Below are 16,628 nucleotides of genomic sequence, written 5' to 3'. Positions count from 1 at the left end.
AGCTAACCAACCAGGTAATGAAAAGCAGGTTTTCCTACTGAACATAAATCTTGCACTTGCACCGTATTTAGACTTTAGTGTCTTACAAACCACAGGAATACGCCTCTAAAATAAAATAAACATGCTCACCGTCCCCGTCTTGATCCTAAACCTATTTGTGCTAATGTCCTGCACAACATCCTTACAAAAATCCTCAAAACCTGCTTCCCACCTAATGCATGGATAGTAACTTTTAATATCTGAACAGGCTTTTTGTGTCTCATTCCAAACATGTTATGCTTAGCTTTAGAATTCAGTCTTTACACATTACATTAAACCTTTATCACCAGCTTTCTTATGGATCAAACCTAACCACGGCCCTCAACTAGAGCGGAGGTTTACAGCCTTGATCTGTGGGTGACCAAGAGAAAGAAAAGATCCATGGGGTCACTGTCCAGGCCTTCATAAAACTAAGAAAATAGACCTCTGGTCCGTCAGCTCAAATCCACAGACAGGCTGTCTGCTTCTCCACTAGAAAATATTGCAAGAATCTGACAGGCGACGAGCTGGAACAGCAATGCCAGAGAAATGGGGCCTTCAGATGGTGAGTATTACTGCACAGCACAGAGGAGGTGCGACACAACTGATGTCTGCACAGAGCCTTCTCCTGCAGCTGGCTATCCAGGCTATGGGAATAGGGCCAAAGTACCCTTCACACACCACTTCACACACCTGGACGTTCATCCATGCTCTCTGCATGCTTCCCTGGCTCCTGTTTTTAAGCAAGCACCGTGCAGCTGGGTCTGTGTCTTTAGCGGTTCTTTACACGGCGTTGAACCCACAGTGGACAATCGGTAGGTAACAACAGTCAATAATCAGTAAATAACAAAAATATAATTGTGGTTTTTCATGTTACCTCTCCCTGTCATGCGCTGGTCAGGTACTACATGAAAAATGCTATCTGCCATAGCAGACAGGCCTTGTGCTTTTCTTATACCTCAGCACGGGGCAGATGGGACATTCCTTCTCCCTACTCTTCCCCAACAGCTGGCAGGTCATTCCTGAGAAGCCACCAAGCCTGTTAATGTCTCTGGCGGCCAGGAGCTTCTTTGTGTTAGGTTTTGGTACAGTGCCTAGCACAATGAAGCCTGAACGACGACTGTGGTCATGAGGCTGAACTACAGTACAAATAAATAATATTAGTGAAAAACAATCATTCACACTAGAAGACTTGCCTGACCAGGACTAGCAAGAGCTTTTGGCATTACCTTCCTCACGAGAAAAACTCAACTCCTTGACAGTCATACGGAAAATAACACTTAGTCTCCATCCCTGGAAGATAAGCACGTCAGAGGTGTGGAGGGGCTGTGACAGGGTAGCAGCTGGTGTCATAAGGTGCGAGACCAAAATGGAAAGGTGAGCTGAGTTCACTGATGGTTTCCACTCTGGGAAGCGGCATGAATCATGTGCCTTTGCCTTCTCTCTCCCTCCCCTCTCTCACTCCTCACCGTCTCTGGGTCCAGACCCCAGCAGCCAGTGTGGGAGACGATGCTTTGGACTAGACTTGGCTTCACAAGTTTCAGAACTGCCCTTAGGGCCTCTCCAAGCACAGGGCAGAGGTGAGAGCCAGGGAGACGTCTGGAAGGATGGAAAGGTGCAGTGGCATTATTTACACACAAACCAATGTAGTAATTTTAAAGGAAACCTGCCTTCCCAACAGATGACCCCACGACTAGAGAGGATTATGGATTTGTGCTAGAGAGAGGCAACAACTGCAAGATGCTACCACTAACCAAAAAAAAAAGCACAGAAACTCAAAGAGTCCTGATACCACATCTGGATTATGCTCTGGAAGCCTCCTCTTCCCCTTCTCCCTCTTTTCTCATTCCCACTGCTTTTAACACCAAGAAAGTTTCACATTTAGACATGGGTTTTGGCTGTTGTGGGAAGCACGTGGTTTCTGAGGGCCCCATCACTGCTCTAGCTGAGCCTCCTCTGGGTTTGAGACAGCAGGTCTGTGTAAATTTTGGATCTCAGGAACCTGGGGTAAGAGTCTTTCTCCATCAGGCTGTGCACCTTCCCCTGAGCTTGGTCAAAGCAAGTGAGGGAGGGCTCCTGCATGTTTCTTCTTGTCAGCTCCCGTGTCTGGAAGTCTATGTTCACCTGGGAAAAGTAGCAGAAGAGAGTTTGGTACTGAGTGACCAGTTTGCCTGCTTAAAATGGCACATTTCATCTCAGCCGTTGCTGTAAAAGCAGCAGCAGAACCAAGGTCCCACCCTCGCCCATGCCTAAACAGCCCCCCAGACTCTGCAGGGTTTAGCGATCCAGTGTTATAAATCCTGCCCCGAGTTTGGAAAAGTTGAACTAGACTTATACTGCTCTGAGCACGTCTGAAATCAAGTTACTTTTGTTCAGGCTCTTAAGCATAGGCTTATGTAGCACATCTTCCAAAAATGCTGACTCGGCGTAACCGCTCTCCTGTCGACCAAGATTTCTCTCGTCCCTTTATTCATCACTACATGCCCAATATAAGGGTGAATGAACTTTGAGCTGGGTTTAAACTATTAGTACATTCTTATTAAGTGTTTTTAAACCCTGTTGTTATAAAATAAATTGTTTGATTTTTCCCACAACAGTTTGGTGTTACAAGATCTGGAAGAGGGACTTGAAAAAGTAAACCACTCTCATGTTATGACTGCTGTTTGCTTGCAAAGCCAACAACCTGAGTTTTCACATTTTCTTTCCCCAGCAAAGCAGTCAGTGTTTGTTAGGGTTATTGTTTAAAACCTGGCTGAAAAGATGTTATTTGTTGTTATTAACCCAGTCTCCAAACTTAAAGGAGTCTAGAAAGTAAAACTGTCTGCCTTAATTCAGATGACAGCAATATAGATTAGCTCTCTGTGTCACTTAAGGGCCATTTCACATTCTAAGCATGCCAAAATTATGACAACAGGACCAAATTTTAAGAAAGACCCCATCCGACCTGTGCTCATGTTTCCAATCCAGATTCAGCCTTGAAAATCTCACCCAGCTTCATGAATAGGGCTACTAAGATAATTAGGGGATCGGAGCATCTTTCTTATGAGGAAAGACTGAGGGACTTGGGTCTTTTTAGTCTAGAGAAAAGAAGACTGAGGGGGGATCTTATCAATGCTTCTAAATACTTAAAGGGAGGGTGCCAGGGGGATGGGAACAGTCTTTTTTCAGTGGTGCCCAGTGACAGGACAAGAGGTAACAGGCACAAACTTGAACATAGGAAGTTCCATCTCTACATGAGTAGGAACTTCTTTACTTTGAGGGTGGCAGAGCACTGGCACAGGCTGCCCAGAGAGGTTGTGAAGTCTCCCATTCTGGACACATCCAAAACCCGCCTGGATGCCATCCTGTGCAACTTGCTGTAGGCGACCCTGCTCAGGCAGGGGGACTGGACTAGATGACCTCCAGAGGTCCCTTCCAACCCTGACCATTCTGGGTAATAACAGCAGGAAGACTCTCGCTGAGGGCGACAGGGATTGAAGCGTGCCCCAAGATGCCCCCACCACCACTTGGTGTAAATCTGGGTGCTTCTCAGTGGCCTCACAATAGCCTTCCTAGTTCAAAGATGGAGTAAAGAGAGCCCTTTTAGGGGGATCCCCTCGCAGGCACCTGTATGGTGACAAGCACCCCTGCAATCTAGCAGGAGGACCGCCGTGGGAGAGCAAGGTGCAGTAAGCACCCACCTGGTTGCGTTATGAATACAATAACACAACCCAACATCACGACACAGGATCTGACAGTCGCATCAGCCTGTCACTACTTGAAAGAGGACTTAACAATTCCAGGCTTTGGGTTGTGACTGCACTTTTTGTTCAGCTCTGAGTTAGGAGGTCTAATTGAGTTGGGAGTTAGTCAGCAGATAAACACCCCTCCCCGGAGAGTCAACAAGTTAGTCATTCGTGGGATGCTTCTATACAAAATGTCCTGCGAGAAATGAGCCCAACAGCCTGCTCGGGGATTGATGGTACAAGAGAGGAGCAAGGTGAAATACTCCTAGGAAGCTCGTAGAGGTTAGGAAATGTAGGTTGCAGTTGCCAGTGAACTCACTGGCTATGACTAATTTAGTATCATCCAAGTAGTTGCCCTCACCAGGGGATGAGTCACCACGAGCAGAGGCAGCTCTAGCAGACAGGATGGCATTCCCATCCTCCTTGCCCACTCCTCACCATCACCTCCGGGAGGGAAGGGAGGGCTCCCCGACCCCCCAGCACCCCACAGGTCCCAGCTGGGGGGAGATGGACCTGCTCTCTGCACCAGAGGGAAGCTCTGCCTGCCCGGGGTGCTGGCATACCCACCTCTCGAGGAGCCTGCACGTCGATGAACTCCTCGAAGATCCGCTGAGCCTTGGAGGCCAGCTTGGCTGCCGAACGGGTCTTCTTGAAGTCCTCGCAGGCGAGCCAGAACTCCAGGTTTTCCTCGCTGAACTCTGTCTTCAGGAAAGCACGGAAAGCAGCCAGCCCATCTGCAAGGGGGATGCGGGGAGTTACAATGGGAGGAGAAAGAGGGCAGGGAGCAGTCCATTTAATGAGCATCCCTGCATCTACCCCTGCCTACCGAAGGCCCTTTGTTTTTTCTCACAAGGTCTGTGATAGCACAGTCCACTATCCCAGGACGTGTCCATAACTTACACCATTGCATCAGCTGGAGTCTTGTGAGCTGCCACGAAGCCAAACATCATTTGCCGTTGCTCTGATGTCGTGGTTTAGGCTAACGTGGCAAAAGGCTTTCTTTGGGATTGAGGCACCTAACCTTTGAAAAGTTCCTCTTGAAGACGTCAAGCGTCAATGATACGGTCTCTTTGCCACAGCATCTTGTGTGCATTAATGCAGCACTTTGCAATGTCCTATCCGTCATTAAGAAAACCCCTTTAATAAAACATAGTGTCTGTGGACTTGTCTCCTATGTTTTCTGTCACTTTGCTTTATTGCCTGTGACACATTTTTAGTTCTTATTTAAACAGAGGAAGGATCGTGGAGATTCTAACTGTTACAGCTACAATAAAGAGGAGAGAGGGAAAGGGCGCAGCATAATTACTACTTGTCTAGTCAGTGGTAAAAGTGTTCTTATCACTTGTTAATGCTTAGCAATTGTGACATTTCAGTAATGTAATCTGAGTCAGCCGGGGCAGATTAGAAATGCGGAAAGATTTATTAGGCAATCCGTGTCCTCTTAAACCCCTGCCTGGGTGTATTTATGGACACAGCCATTGTTTTTTATTTCCTTTCCCTGAATGGCACCAGCAGAGTTGAAGTAGCTGAAGGGTTCACACATGCCCTTTCTCTTTCCTTTAGCCTGGGAATAAATTTGGCTCCTAATTTTTTTTTTCCAGTAACATGTTTCTAACTTTTCCTGGACTTTTTCTAGAGGGTCTGAGTATTTGTAGTTCGTGACTGGAAACCTCCTGAGTCAGCACTGGCTACTTCCAAGCAAACCTCTAAAAATATTGATGGAATCGGGAATGCATTCAGCAAGGTCAGTGTCCCTGAAAGGATGAGAGGAGCAAGTGCATGTGTCCCTGGCACGGACAGACAGAGACTGATGAGGGTTTATAGGACCTGGATTCCTGCAATGCTTGGGGCTGGGGGCTCCACCTGCCCCCTTTCTGCTTCAGAAGACCTCGGTGGTGCCTTTGGGAGCTGGGATAGAGCCCAAGGGGTGATGCCTGCTGCTTGATGTGGGTCATTTTCACGTGTCCATGGCAAGCCCAGGCCCACCAGGGACAAGGGCTGGCCGTGTATGTCACAGGGTCCCTCACAAACTCCCTTACAGCTTTGTCCTTGTTTTCTTGCCTGCACCAGGTATGTAAAGAGAAGCAGCAACGTAACACTGCCCTTCTTCTCCCTTGTGTGTCCTAATCTTATTCCTGCTTCTCTTGTTTCCGGTAATAACTTAGGACACGGAGATATTTTTTCAGTTCTAGGTCCTGAGCCTCAAGCCCTAAGAAATTGCCTGAGGTATTGAACAGCAACTAACAATCCTATTTCTGGCTGTGCATAAGTCAGTGGAGATGTCTGACTGCCCAGATTCTCAAAGGGAAAGGCAGAAAAGATATTAGGCCAGACAGGACCACACTACAGGCTAAACCTCTCCACTCTTGTTTCTCAAAGCTCCTTCGTTAATGGGCTCGGCACTGCTAACTGCTCCGTCAGCACTCGGCATCGCGAAGAGCACAGCAATCGGCAACTAAAACGGGTATGTCCCGTCTCAGCTACGCTTGCTTCTTCTGTCAGCCCCAGGAGGGAGAGAAATAGCTGTATCGCACCAACTTGTCCTGTCACTTCTTAATTAATGTACCTGTAGGAGAAGAGCAGGGTTTCAGACTGCTACTGTGGCCAAAACCGGGACTTTTGTCCAGGAGCACTGCAGGAGCAATTAACAGTACAAATTGTGGGCACAAGCCTGGGGCAGTAGTGTGAACATTAGCCCTGGAGAAGCCTGCAGAGCTGAGGGTGCCAAAGGCATCTCCAGGAGCAGGGTACCTGTCAGGATCATGCTGCCCATGGCTGCTTTGAGCCTCTCCGTGGGTAGATAAATAGGGTGAATGAGAGAAATGTTTTAGGGCTGGTCCCCTTCCTGAAATCTAGGAGATGAAAATTTTTTTCAAAGCCCTTAATGCCTCTAAAATTCACAGTGTCTGTGTGGGAGCAAGTAGAAGACTTGAGAATAGAGCAGAGAGTCTTTGCAGGAGGAGAAGGAGGGGACATAGCAGCAGGCTGACAGGTTTCAGAAAGAAGAAAGAACAAAAGGGAGAAAGCAGCGGTTCCCCAAGATGTGTATCATTTTATATATCATCAGCTCCTAGGACATTGGACGTTAAACATCCCAGCACCCAAGCACACTGCTATGACTATACAACCTCTGCTGTTGGTCCTTGCAGAGGTCTTGTTCCCCTTCTTCTTTGTCCTGGTCTTTTTTTTTTCCTCCCTTTCCTCTACAACAGCCCCAGAGCCCCAGCAGCGGCAGAGGAACGCTTAACAGAAATAGCAGCTTTGCGTGGCAAATGTAGTATCTAAAAAATACGCTAACTGCAAAATATTATCTGCTAAAAGAAGGGGATGTCATGATTGACGAGGTGAGAAAGGCGTTTGCTTGGCCTGCCCCAGAGAGCAGCCGCAGCAGGTCCCTCCTGGGACCAGGAGGTTTCCATAATGCTCTGCCTCCTGCTCTCACGTCAATCAGCTCCTTTTTATCTTGAAGTAAGTTTAGAGAGCGGATAGATAAATAATAGTGTCTGGCTGTTCTCCACTTTATATATTCCTGTCGTGCCCTCCTCACAGCCTTTGAGGAGCTGGAAATGATGAGGCTGGACCTGAGAGGACCTTGCAGAGGAGGCCTTGGACACAGGAGAGGTCATCCTTGACTCGAGGGCTGCCTGGCTCTCCGCGGACTTCATATTTAGCCTTTGACTGCCTGCCAGCATGTACAGCTGTGCTTGGCAGCCGGAGTTTGGAGATGGGAGCCCAGATGACTGCACAGTAGTAAATAGCTGCGCACAAGTTTATCATGGAACAATGACAAATCTGATCAAAAGGGCAGGAGGGCAACCAGGTAAGGGGGGTGCCACCACCAGAGCTGGAATTTGCCCTCATGTTGACCTTAATCTCCTCCTGCATATGATGGCTATCAAGTAAGGATCCCTCGTGGAGGATCAGCATTTCAAAGCTCATCCCACCCAAGTGGACAGGTTTTTTTGCTGGGGCAACCAGCACCGGATTGCAGTGTGATATGAGCAGGAGAGCTTCACCTACTGAGTCAGCCTCCTGAAATATCCTGGAAGACAGTCGGAGCACCTGAGAAGAGCGATTCCAAAGGGATGCTTTACAGAAAAAGCACAGAAAAGAAAAGTAGGATGAGAAGTTTTCAGATGCAGCAGCGCAAGGTATCCTTAAAATCTGTAGCCTAAAGGCATGGCCATTCAAGAAGACAGAGATGTGCTGGTATCGATGCCCGCCCCTCAAGACAGCCTTGCTTGAAGTCAAAGGAGTAAATCAGTACTGATAGAGCAGGTAGGATGAAGGCAAAGAAATGAAGCTCTTCTACTGAGCATCAAGAGTCTGAAAGAGGAGCAGAAGATGTTTGCTTTTTATTTTTGCAGTGTAAATATCAGCTTCAGAAGGACCTGCACTCCATTTGAATAGACCAAGGGAACATGCAAGAGGGTTGTCAGAAAGGATTGTGCAAGTCTTTATAGACAACCCCATCCCAAGATCTTGCTGTGCACCGTACAGATATAACCCTGCAGGTCACCTGCAAATTAGACAATGACAAGGATTTGGGTTTTACAGACGGGGACTGCTAGGCAGATCTATAACTATGTGAGGATCGGGACTCGGACGCTCCTGACATTCCATTCAAGTGTTGTCCTTCAGGCCATGGAGAGGGGATCCTTTCCAGCAAGAAGGGCTGCGGAGGAAGGGACTGAACTGGATAGCACAAAACACAACACAGGTCTTAACTGCAGCAAGCTCCAGCAACACGAGGAAGAGCCGAGATTAGTGACTTAAATCATTCAGGCAGACAGCTTAATAACCAAGCATTAGCCACTGTCAGAGGCAGAAAGCGAACAAAAATCGTATATTTAATGCATGCATTTCACGCCATTGGGACAATCAGCACTTCACGTAGGAAATAAAGGGTAGAGTCCTTATGGCTGGTAGATGAATGGATTAGCTCTGTGGAGCGTGTTGGGTCCGGGGCTGAAGAGATGAGGCCACAATGCTCTGTATAGCATATGTACATGCTCTCAGTGCTGCTTGGCATTGCTTTGGCGGATGTTAGCTGCCTGTCACCAGCACAATGCTAATTCTAACGCTGTTCTTGCCTAGAAAGAAGCAGGAGTAGGTTGGGATATTCCTGTGCTGTGTAGGAAGAGGAGCAATGTGTAGACAACAAAAGGAGGAGGAGGACAATAAAGTTTAGGCAGAAGAGCAAAGAGATCACCAAAAAATTGGTGGAGGGGAAAAATAATAATAATAAAAAAAAAATCACCCTTGAGATAAAAATGGAAATTCAGCTCAAAGGTTTTCTGCATCGGATGCTTCGTGGAAAAGTGACTAAGGGTTGAGTACAGACTGTCCTGCTGGATTCTGGACAAATGACAAGCCTTGTGGCCAGCCCCGCGAGGGATGCAGAATGAGACATGCCATTGCTTGTATTTCCCTCCACAGCCTGTCAAAAGAAATCTCCATCTGGCTGACCAGTCTGTACCTCCTGGGCATGGGTACAGAGGGGGGATTACTCCTCTGTTACTCACATGCATGCACACACACTCTGCGGACTACACAGAGCACCACTTCCCTGGGAGCCATCGCTAATCCACACTGGCACAAAATGGGAAAAGATGCCAGAATCTAGCTTGTTAAAACCACTGGTTTTGCTCCCTGGGCATCCGAGGAAGCATGCTGCATATGATCTGTCTCTTGCTCTCTCAATCCCCTGCTGCAAAGCGGGATCAAACTCCCCTCTCCTGTTGTTTGCCACGCTCAGAAGCGCTGACCCAAGGGGACACTGCAACTCTGCGCTGGCACCTCTTGCAGCAAGCTCAGCCAAGGCTCCTTCTGTAAAAAGGGGATCAGCTGGCTGACCCTATGGTTTCAAGTTGATTTGCTTCACCCATTAGCGAAAACAAGCGGGATATCTTTGCATTGACCTGTTCGTGTGGGGCTGTCAATGAAACGGAGCTGAGCTGCATCCTACCATTCAGCACTGGTTGCTCTAAGTGGGGTAGGCTGAGGGATGCTGAAGTCCCAACGCCAGCGCAAAAGGAAGGTGGGGGTGTGACAGAGAGCGCCTTTCTGCCTTTCCGACTCACAATCTCTTGCTAATGTCAACACAAACTATTCTTTAAATGACTGAGGAATTAATCCAAATCAGACCCCTCTATATGTGGGGGCATTGCCCAGCCTGGGAATCTCTGGAGGTGTGCAGCTGCTTCAAAACCCAGGGGTTTTCAATACTCTGCTCAAGATGCTGCCAGAAGTAGCATGTGGGGATCAAACACTACCTACAGAGATTGTTTATTGAAATAATGGGGGGAGAGAGAAAGAGGGACTCCACAGGGCCATCACCCTTCAAGGGATATTTGACAAAAATGAGCATAATGACACTCTGCACAGAGTCTGTACAATGCATGCTAGCTGTTCATGTCACTTCCATTTGGAGACTCATGAAAAAGAAGCGGAAGAGTACAACTTGTTTGTCTTTCCTGTAAAGAGTGCTGCAGCCCCGCAATCCTCCTCCGTGTATAAGGCAGCCTGCTCACCTTGGCACTTGAGAGGCTTTTAGGGAGCTCTGATCCATTTCCTTGCTCCTTGGAGCTCTTTTTTGCATCTGTCCAACCCCTTGCAACATTACCCACAAAGACTGCCCCGTTTTCAGCTGCTAGATCCAGCTCCTGAGTCCTGCTTGAGCACTCTGAGGGTATTTTCCCTCCTCCAGAGAACGGGTTGGCTGGAAGGGACCCAAAACCACCATAACATCAGACCGCAGCGGAGAGCGCCGCTCAACCCCTTGAAACCAGCATCACAACCTCCCTTCCTAAATAGATGAACTGTCCATCTAGCGAAGAAGGAGTTTATGACAGATATATCAAGCAGAAGCAGTCTACCTGCTGATGCTTGTAAGCCCTGGGGGAAGTTCTCCCTGAGCCCAGCCGGTGCTTAGCCCATGCCCCCAGGCATGAATTCAAATTTTCCCTGGCTAATATTGTTCACCTGGGCACTCACGGATAAATTAGGCTGAGAGGGTTCTGTCCTTCTCTTGGTGCTAGAAATAGAACATCAGCTGGCAGCTTTACTACAGACAGACGCAGGCCGGCCAGGCGCTGCTTTTCTTACCCTGAAATTTTGGTCGGGTAAAGCACAAGACTGCCTTGTCTTACATCAGCACAGGTTTCTAACAGCAAAAATGCAACTCTCTCTTGTTCTGTTTTCATAGCAGATCTCCGGCAATTCTTCTGTGTTCTGGATACAAGTATACATAAGCAAAACCACCATGATTTTGCAAGACAATTCCTTTTATGGATATTCGCTCTTGTCTCCTTTAAATGAGTGTAACCGAAATAACACTTCTCTTTCAACAGAGCTTTTTGTATTTGCATCGTTATAACCTTTGACTGCCAGGCTAACAATTCCAGAAACTTCAGTTGTAATATATTCCTTTAGAAAGCAGTTTATTAAACAACGGATTATTTTTTTTTGTCAGGCTATGTCACCATGACTGCTGATAAAAAAAGATTAATTTAAATTTTAAAGATCACCTTCTGTTGCTATTAGGAACTGAATATTTTTCATTAAGTGCCAGAGAGTTATCAGAATTACTTTCCGTTCTAGAGACAGGAAAAGTTCTGATAATTCATTTATCGCTCTATAAGGCTAATTTATTAATAAAACCAGACACTCTTGTGGAGGCTGTTGGACAAAATAATTGAACTAAGGTTTGATTTAGCATTCGCAGCAGTCAAATGAAGAGGGAACAATCTGTATAATGTCAGTACATAGGGTGTAAATTCACTGGCTTTTGTAACCAAAGCACTTTTGCTGCAGTCTGTATCTAATAAGGAAAATTTCAACTTTTGCACTGGTGAAGGAGGAAGAGGGGCTCAAGCACAGAATCATAACACTGATGTGAATATCCTGTCCTCACCCATCCCCCAGGCACCCTATAGTCTCTTCGGTGCATTTTTCGCTTCTTGTTTTGAATTTTGACAAAAGAAACGTTCCCTTTTATCCATACCCAGCTACACCATTTTTATTTTTTTTTTCTACTGGCTGCAAGAGCAATGATCTCAACAAGATACTGCTGCTAAAATTATATATTGCTTTTTCTGCCTTGGACAGCCAGCCTGTTTAAAGTTGTCACTTAATTCCCTGCCAAAACTGTTGTCATCTCAGTAGAAATCAGCAAAGCTACACTTTATTTAAAATAATAATATAATTCTACACTTACATTTTAAAACATAAATGTGGAAAAAAGATGTATCTCTAAGAAAACCACAGTTCCTTATTGCAATAAAATAGTTCACCGCCCACATTGACTTCTCCCCAACTTTGACTCGCTCTTGTTTTATTCTCCAGTAGAAACACAATAATGAACGTATACTGTGAACTTCGCTGTCTTGTTTATAATTTCTCAGCATGAAAACATCGGTGAGGCAGAATAATATTTTCTGAACAGAACTGATACAATTGATCTATTGAATGGGGCAAGGTGCGCTGATTATATGTTTGCATAAGATTTCCAGATGTGAAATTTTCAGGTTTGCATTGGTGACTGTAAATAAGGTCCTGCTAAGGGCTACCGTGCATGATTTCTCTGCTACAGAGCAAGTTGTTCAAGGTTACGGAACCCTACGCAGTGTTGCGTCGTAGCGCTCCCGGCAAAGGCTGCGCGTCAACGCGGCGTAGTTGCACAGTGGCTCCGCAACGAGAGTGGGGGGGGACGGGTTTTACAAGCCGGGTGTCCAAGACCTCAGGGGGCTTTCGCAAGCTGAGACCCTGCCATTGGCTTGTGTGGAAAGCCTGGACCCGGGGGCACTTGCCGAAGGATGGCATACACAGCTACAGCCTCGGGATCCCTCCTCCAGCGCATCCCCAGGAGCTGGAGAAGGCTAGACCATGGACTGATGACTTTATCCATTGTGGTCACCAAGTCAAGAGCAAAGCCAGAAGGGGACCCACAGAAACTCACTCCCTCACCTTTTAACCAGAGGACAAGCCCTGCCCAAAAATTACTGTGACCATTGCCTAGCGCCTAGTAAGCAGCTACCAGAGGGACCGTTCCTGTGTTATGTGATGCAGCATGATCCATACTTTGTTTGCACTAACTACAACCAGTATTAACGGTACGAGAGAAAAAAAAAAAAAAAAGGTTGAATTTGATCTCTACTCACATTTATGGGACAAAAGGACATCAAAAGAGTCTGCCCATCTTGTTGCTTCTTCTGTTGACAGTCTCCTGTAAAGGAAGGAAGAGGGAAGTTACGGATGACCCATGGATGCTGATCCCCTCCGGGGCTGCTTGACAAGGACACCGAGGAAGGCTGGATTCTTCTCACCTAACTTTGGAGGTCTACAATGTAGAGGTCTCCAGGTGAGCAAGTCACCCTGCGCTCCCTTTAGAGTCAGTGAGGAGATACAAAGGGACTTTCAGGGACATGACTCCCTTCACCTCGCATCCCCCGGGTAGGCAGGTAAAATAGGCCAGATGATTCACACCCAAAAAGGGACAAATTTTCCCTCATTGACTCTAAGCAGAGTCTCAGAGAACAAGTTCAAATGCAGACATTTACATTGTAAATACCAAAAGTTAAGTGAAATGAAAGCCACCCCTGCAGAAGTGTTTATTTCTCTCTCCTGACTTTCAGGGGAAGGTTAGACTAGATGTAAGCAGTGACTTGTGATCAGATGAATCCTATCCCACGCGTCTCAAATCAGGACTCTGGACTGTCTGAAGCATCTACCTGAAGTGTTATGCAAACTAATATAGGACTTTTGAGTAGTGTTTAATAACAAGGCTTAGCTAAGGAGGACTGTGACCTGAAATCGCCAGTCACCTCTTACACTGAGTCAACTGCTCAGACTTTGATTTGTGATGACAGAGAGGTAAATTACATCCTCATGTATGTGCAGACACGTCCCACATACAGCAGCAGGGACCGTGTGCATGTCCCGTCTCACAGGAGAACTCATGTCAATGATCCGGGTATTTTCTGAGGCTGTTCCTGCTGTATCAGCACTGTTTTGTTTTCCTCCTTCCTTGTGGCTCAAAGAACTACTCAAAGCTTATACAAAGTACAATAAAAGGAAGATAATACTAGAGGGGGCGGTGGGCAGGGAGGAGAAGGACAGAAATGGGGTTGGGGTGGGATGCTGCAGCTATACTCACTTCAAAGCCCGGTTGGGCTTGTCCGGAAGAATAGCTGTGAAATCATTATATGAGTCTGATTTGTGAGACAGGCAGCCCAGGCGAGTCCTCATCCCTCTGTTCCTGTGGTCGATGTGGGGGAGCAGGGGTGTGAGCAGGGGAAAACCAAAAAAGATGATGATTATAAGTTTAGCCAGAGTGGGGGGGAAAAAAAAAAAAAAAAAACAACCAAAACCAAAAAACCTCAGTGGCTCTGTGCCTCATCAAACCTGTGTCCTTGGTTCCCTCATCTGTGGGAGGGACCCTGAAACATCTCCACTAAGATGCCGAGTAGATGCTAAGGACGGACAAAGCACCAGAGCAGCTGAAGGGTCACCCACAGCAGTCATTCAGCTGCTTGGGCTAGCAAAAAGGCTTTTATAGGCTGCACTTTGGGATGGTTTCTTGGAAAGACCTGCTCTGGTCAGGTGTGGGAAGAGAGCAAAGGGCAGCAATACCAGAAATCAGTCACCACAGTCCAGCAGCACCAGAAACACCACAAATAGCAGGGCTTGAGGGGGCTGGAGGAAGAAGAGCGGGAGGAAGGCACCTGCAAGGTGAGCCTGTGCTGCAGAGCCATAAGACCCCGGCTGGGATCCCAAGCAGCTTCTTTAGACTCGGGGTTACATAAGCAGTCTAAAACCGCCTCTTTCCCGACAGGTTTATCCAGGCAGAAAATGGCTTTATTGCTTTTTTTTTTTTTTTTCCTTCCTCCAAATTTCAAACCAGCCCCAGAGCATTCGCTCCTCCACTGGCCCCTCACATCCTTGCCAGCCCCTTCCTCGGGACAGCCGGCGCGTCCGCAGCATCCTTCATTACATAAGCCTGGGACGGGGAGGAACACAAAGGGAGAGGGAGACAGAATACACACATGCATTATATGGGACCAGCACCGTCTCCCCTCAAATACATATAGGTGCCGGTTAATGGTTTTGTGTGGTCTCTGGAAGGGCACAGCCTGTGTTTTGCCTCTCCACCCCAAGGGCACTTCTTCTACTCGATTCCCCGGACATCAAACAAGGCCATTCTCTCCTCCAGACCATGGCAGGACAATTTAGCAACCCCGTCTCCGCTTGTCAGCTGCTGGACCCACTTCCAAACTGGAGAAAGCCCTTCTCCAAGCCTTCCCACCAGACAGATGCCAAATACTTTCTGTGACTGCAGAGGGAAGCAGGTTATTTTTCCCTTCCATATGTAATTCTTGCAGAACACTTCAGCACCAGCAACTGAGCCAATCTGTAGCATGCCTGTTTCCCTCTCCTCCCGCCCTTCGGAGAGTTTCTATTATTGCACATTTTAATGTAATCTTAAAGCAAATTAAATGTTAATTAAATGCAATGAGTGTCTCCCTGGCGCAGCACAGGCAGCTCGTAGCGTTTAAGAAGCACAAAAACCTGGAGATCTTTGGTCGCAGAAATTGTTGCACAGCCTCAAACTACGGACCCATGACCGGTGGTCTCGGGACGCTATGCTAGATAAACCTAAAAACTCAATGCAAAAATACCATTTGTAAAGCGTCACGTTCCTAGCTGAGCATGCTGGACCTGCTACGCTCAGACGGACACCGAGTCTGCTACAGGATCTTTCTGGTGCCTTTCCCGATACCTCCTGCCCCCAACCTTTATCTTCCCTGCACTGTCTGTTCTAGCAAGCTCACGAGTTTCTCAGCAAGAGGTGTGACACGCATTACCGCAATGCTGCTCAGATTTCTCTCTGATGCCTGAGATCAAGGGACTGCAGCAGGGAATCAGAGTGTGTGGAGGACAGAGATGCTGCGCCATGAGCAAGGAGCTTGTCTCTGATGGAACACCGATCTCTAGGTGAGGACTTCCAAGACAGGACACAGGAGAAAGAGAGGGAAAGAAACTGGGTCCGCGGGAGGTGGAGAGGCAAGGGAAGGGCAGGAGGGAAGAGGGGACACTGCAGCGAGCCAAAAGGCTCACTGGACAAGGTAGACAGCGACAGGATGGGCAGGGGTGAGGGATGCATCATGTCTTTTCAGTTACCTCCGTGGGATCAGTAAGGCAGCCATTCAGGCATCCAGTTATAGTTAACCGTTTAACTGGCTGGCTTGGACAGCCGTCGGGGCGGTTGGCAGGAGGCAGGAGTGCGGAAAGGAGGGATTTACTGTTTCATGTCCTGGCACTTAAAAATATATCAAAGAATCCTCTGCAAAAAAAAAGGAGGGCCAGTTGTTCTCAACCCATTTGATCTGCGCCTCCTAGCGCGGAAGGTTGATTTTTCAATGGAAGACGTTCAGAGTTGAGGGATGATCAAAGAGAAGAGACAGCATTTCCTTCTAAGACCAGGACCGCGGGTTAAGTCCAGCTTCAGGTCTAAAGTGACTTGAGTTTGGCGTCACAGCTCACCACGGAGCGGCAGGAGTTGGCATTATCGCATTCATCATTCAACACCTCTGAAGGTCTCTCCACAACAGGCAGAGCTCCAGGCTGACCTCGCTAAGACCAAACTACCTCTTGTCCCTGTCCCTCCAGGTCATGGCTGATGTTACTGGCCAGGCATCATGGAAAAGCTGGCACTGCAAATAAAATAACAGGAGGACTTCATGCGTCTGCAGATGCTGGTCCTTTCACCATCACAGGCTCAAGCACTCACACAAAAATAACTTAAAGAAAGCATCTCCTCTTCAGGATGGTGGGAGCCTGCAGGGAGCCACCAAGGAGATGCACAGTCTGCAAAGGGGAGGGAAA

At 47.5% G+C, this 16,628-nt stretch overlaps 1 protein-coding gene across 1 annotated transcript in view; it reads right to left on the bottom strand.

The window, feature by feature from the left end:
* Positions 1 to 1,825: 1,825 nt before the first annotated feature.
* Positions 1,826 to 16,628, bottom strand: part of RGS8 (regulator of G-protein signaling 8) — a 16,687-nt gene continuing 1,884 nt past the window's right edge. The window contains exons 2-6 of the mRNA XM_009892833.1: positions 15,924 to 16,456; positions 13,900 to 14,001; positions 12,905 to 12,969; positions 4,311 to 4,477; positions 1,826 to 2,142 (exon numbers count right to left, since the gene is read on the bottom strand). Coding sequence (XP_009891135.1) covers positions 1,960 to 2,142; positions 4,311 to 4,477; positions 12,905 to 12,969; positions 13,900 to 14,001; positions 15,924 to 15,949 — 543 coding nt within the window. The 5' untranslated portion in view covers positions 15,950 to 16,456 and the 3' untranslated portion in view covers positions 1,826 to 1,959. The remainder of the gene's footprint in view (positions 2,143 to 4,310; positions 4,478 to 12,904; positions 12,970 to 13,899; positions 14,002 to 15,923; positions 16,457 to 16,628) is intronic.

This window comes from Charadrius vociferus, unplaced genomic scaffold (genome assembly GCF_000708025.1).
Source record: "Charadrius vociferus isolate BGI_N301 unplaced genomic scaffold, ASM70802v2 scaffold39, whole genome shotgun sequence".
NCBI classification, from domain to species: domain Eukaryota; kingdom Metazoa; phylum Chordata; class Aves; order Charadriiformes; family Charadriidae; genus Charadrius; species Charadrius vociferus.
The sequence above is the reverse complement of the archived record's forward strand: the minus strand, read 5'-3'. Positions and strand labels throughout refer to the sequence as shown.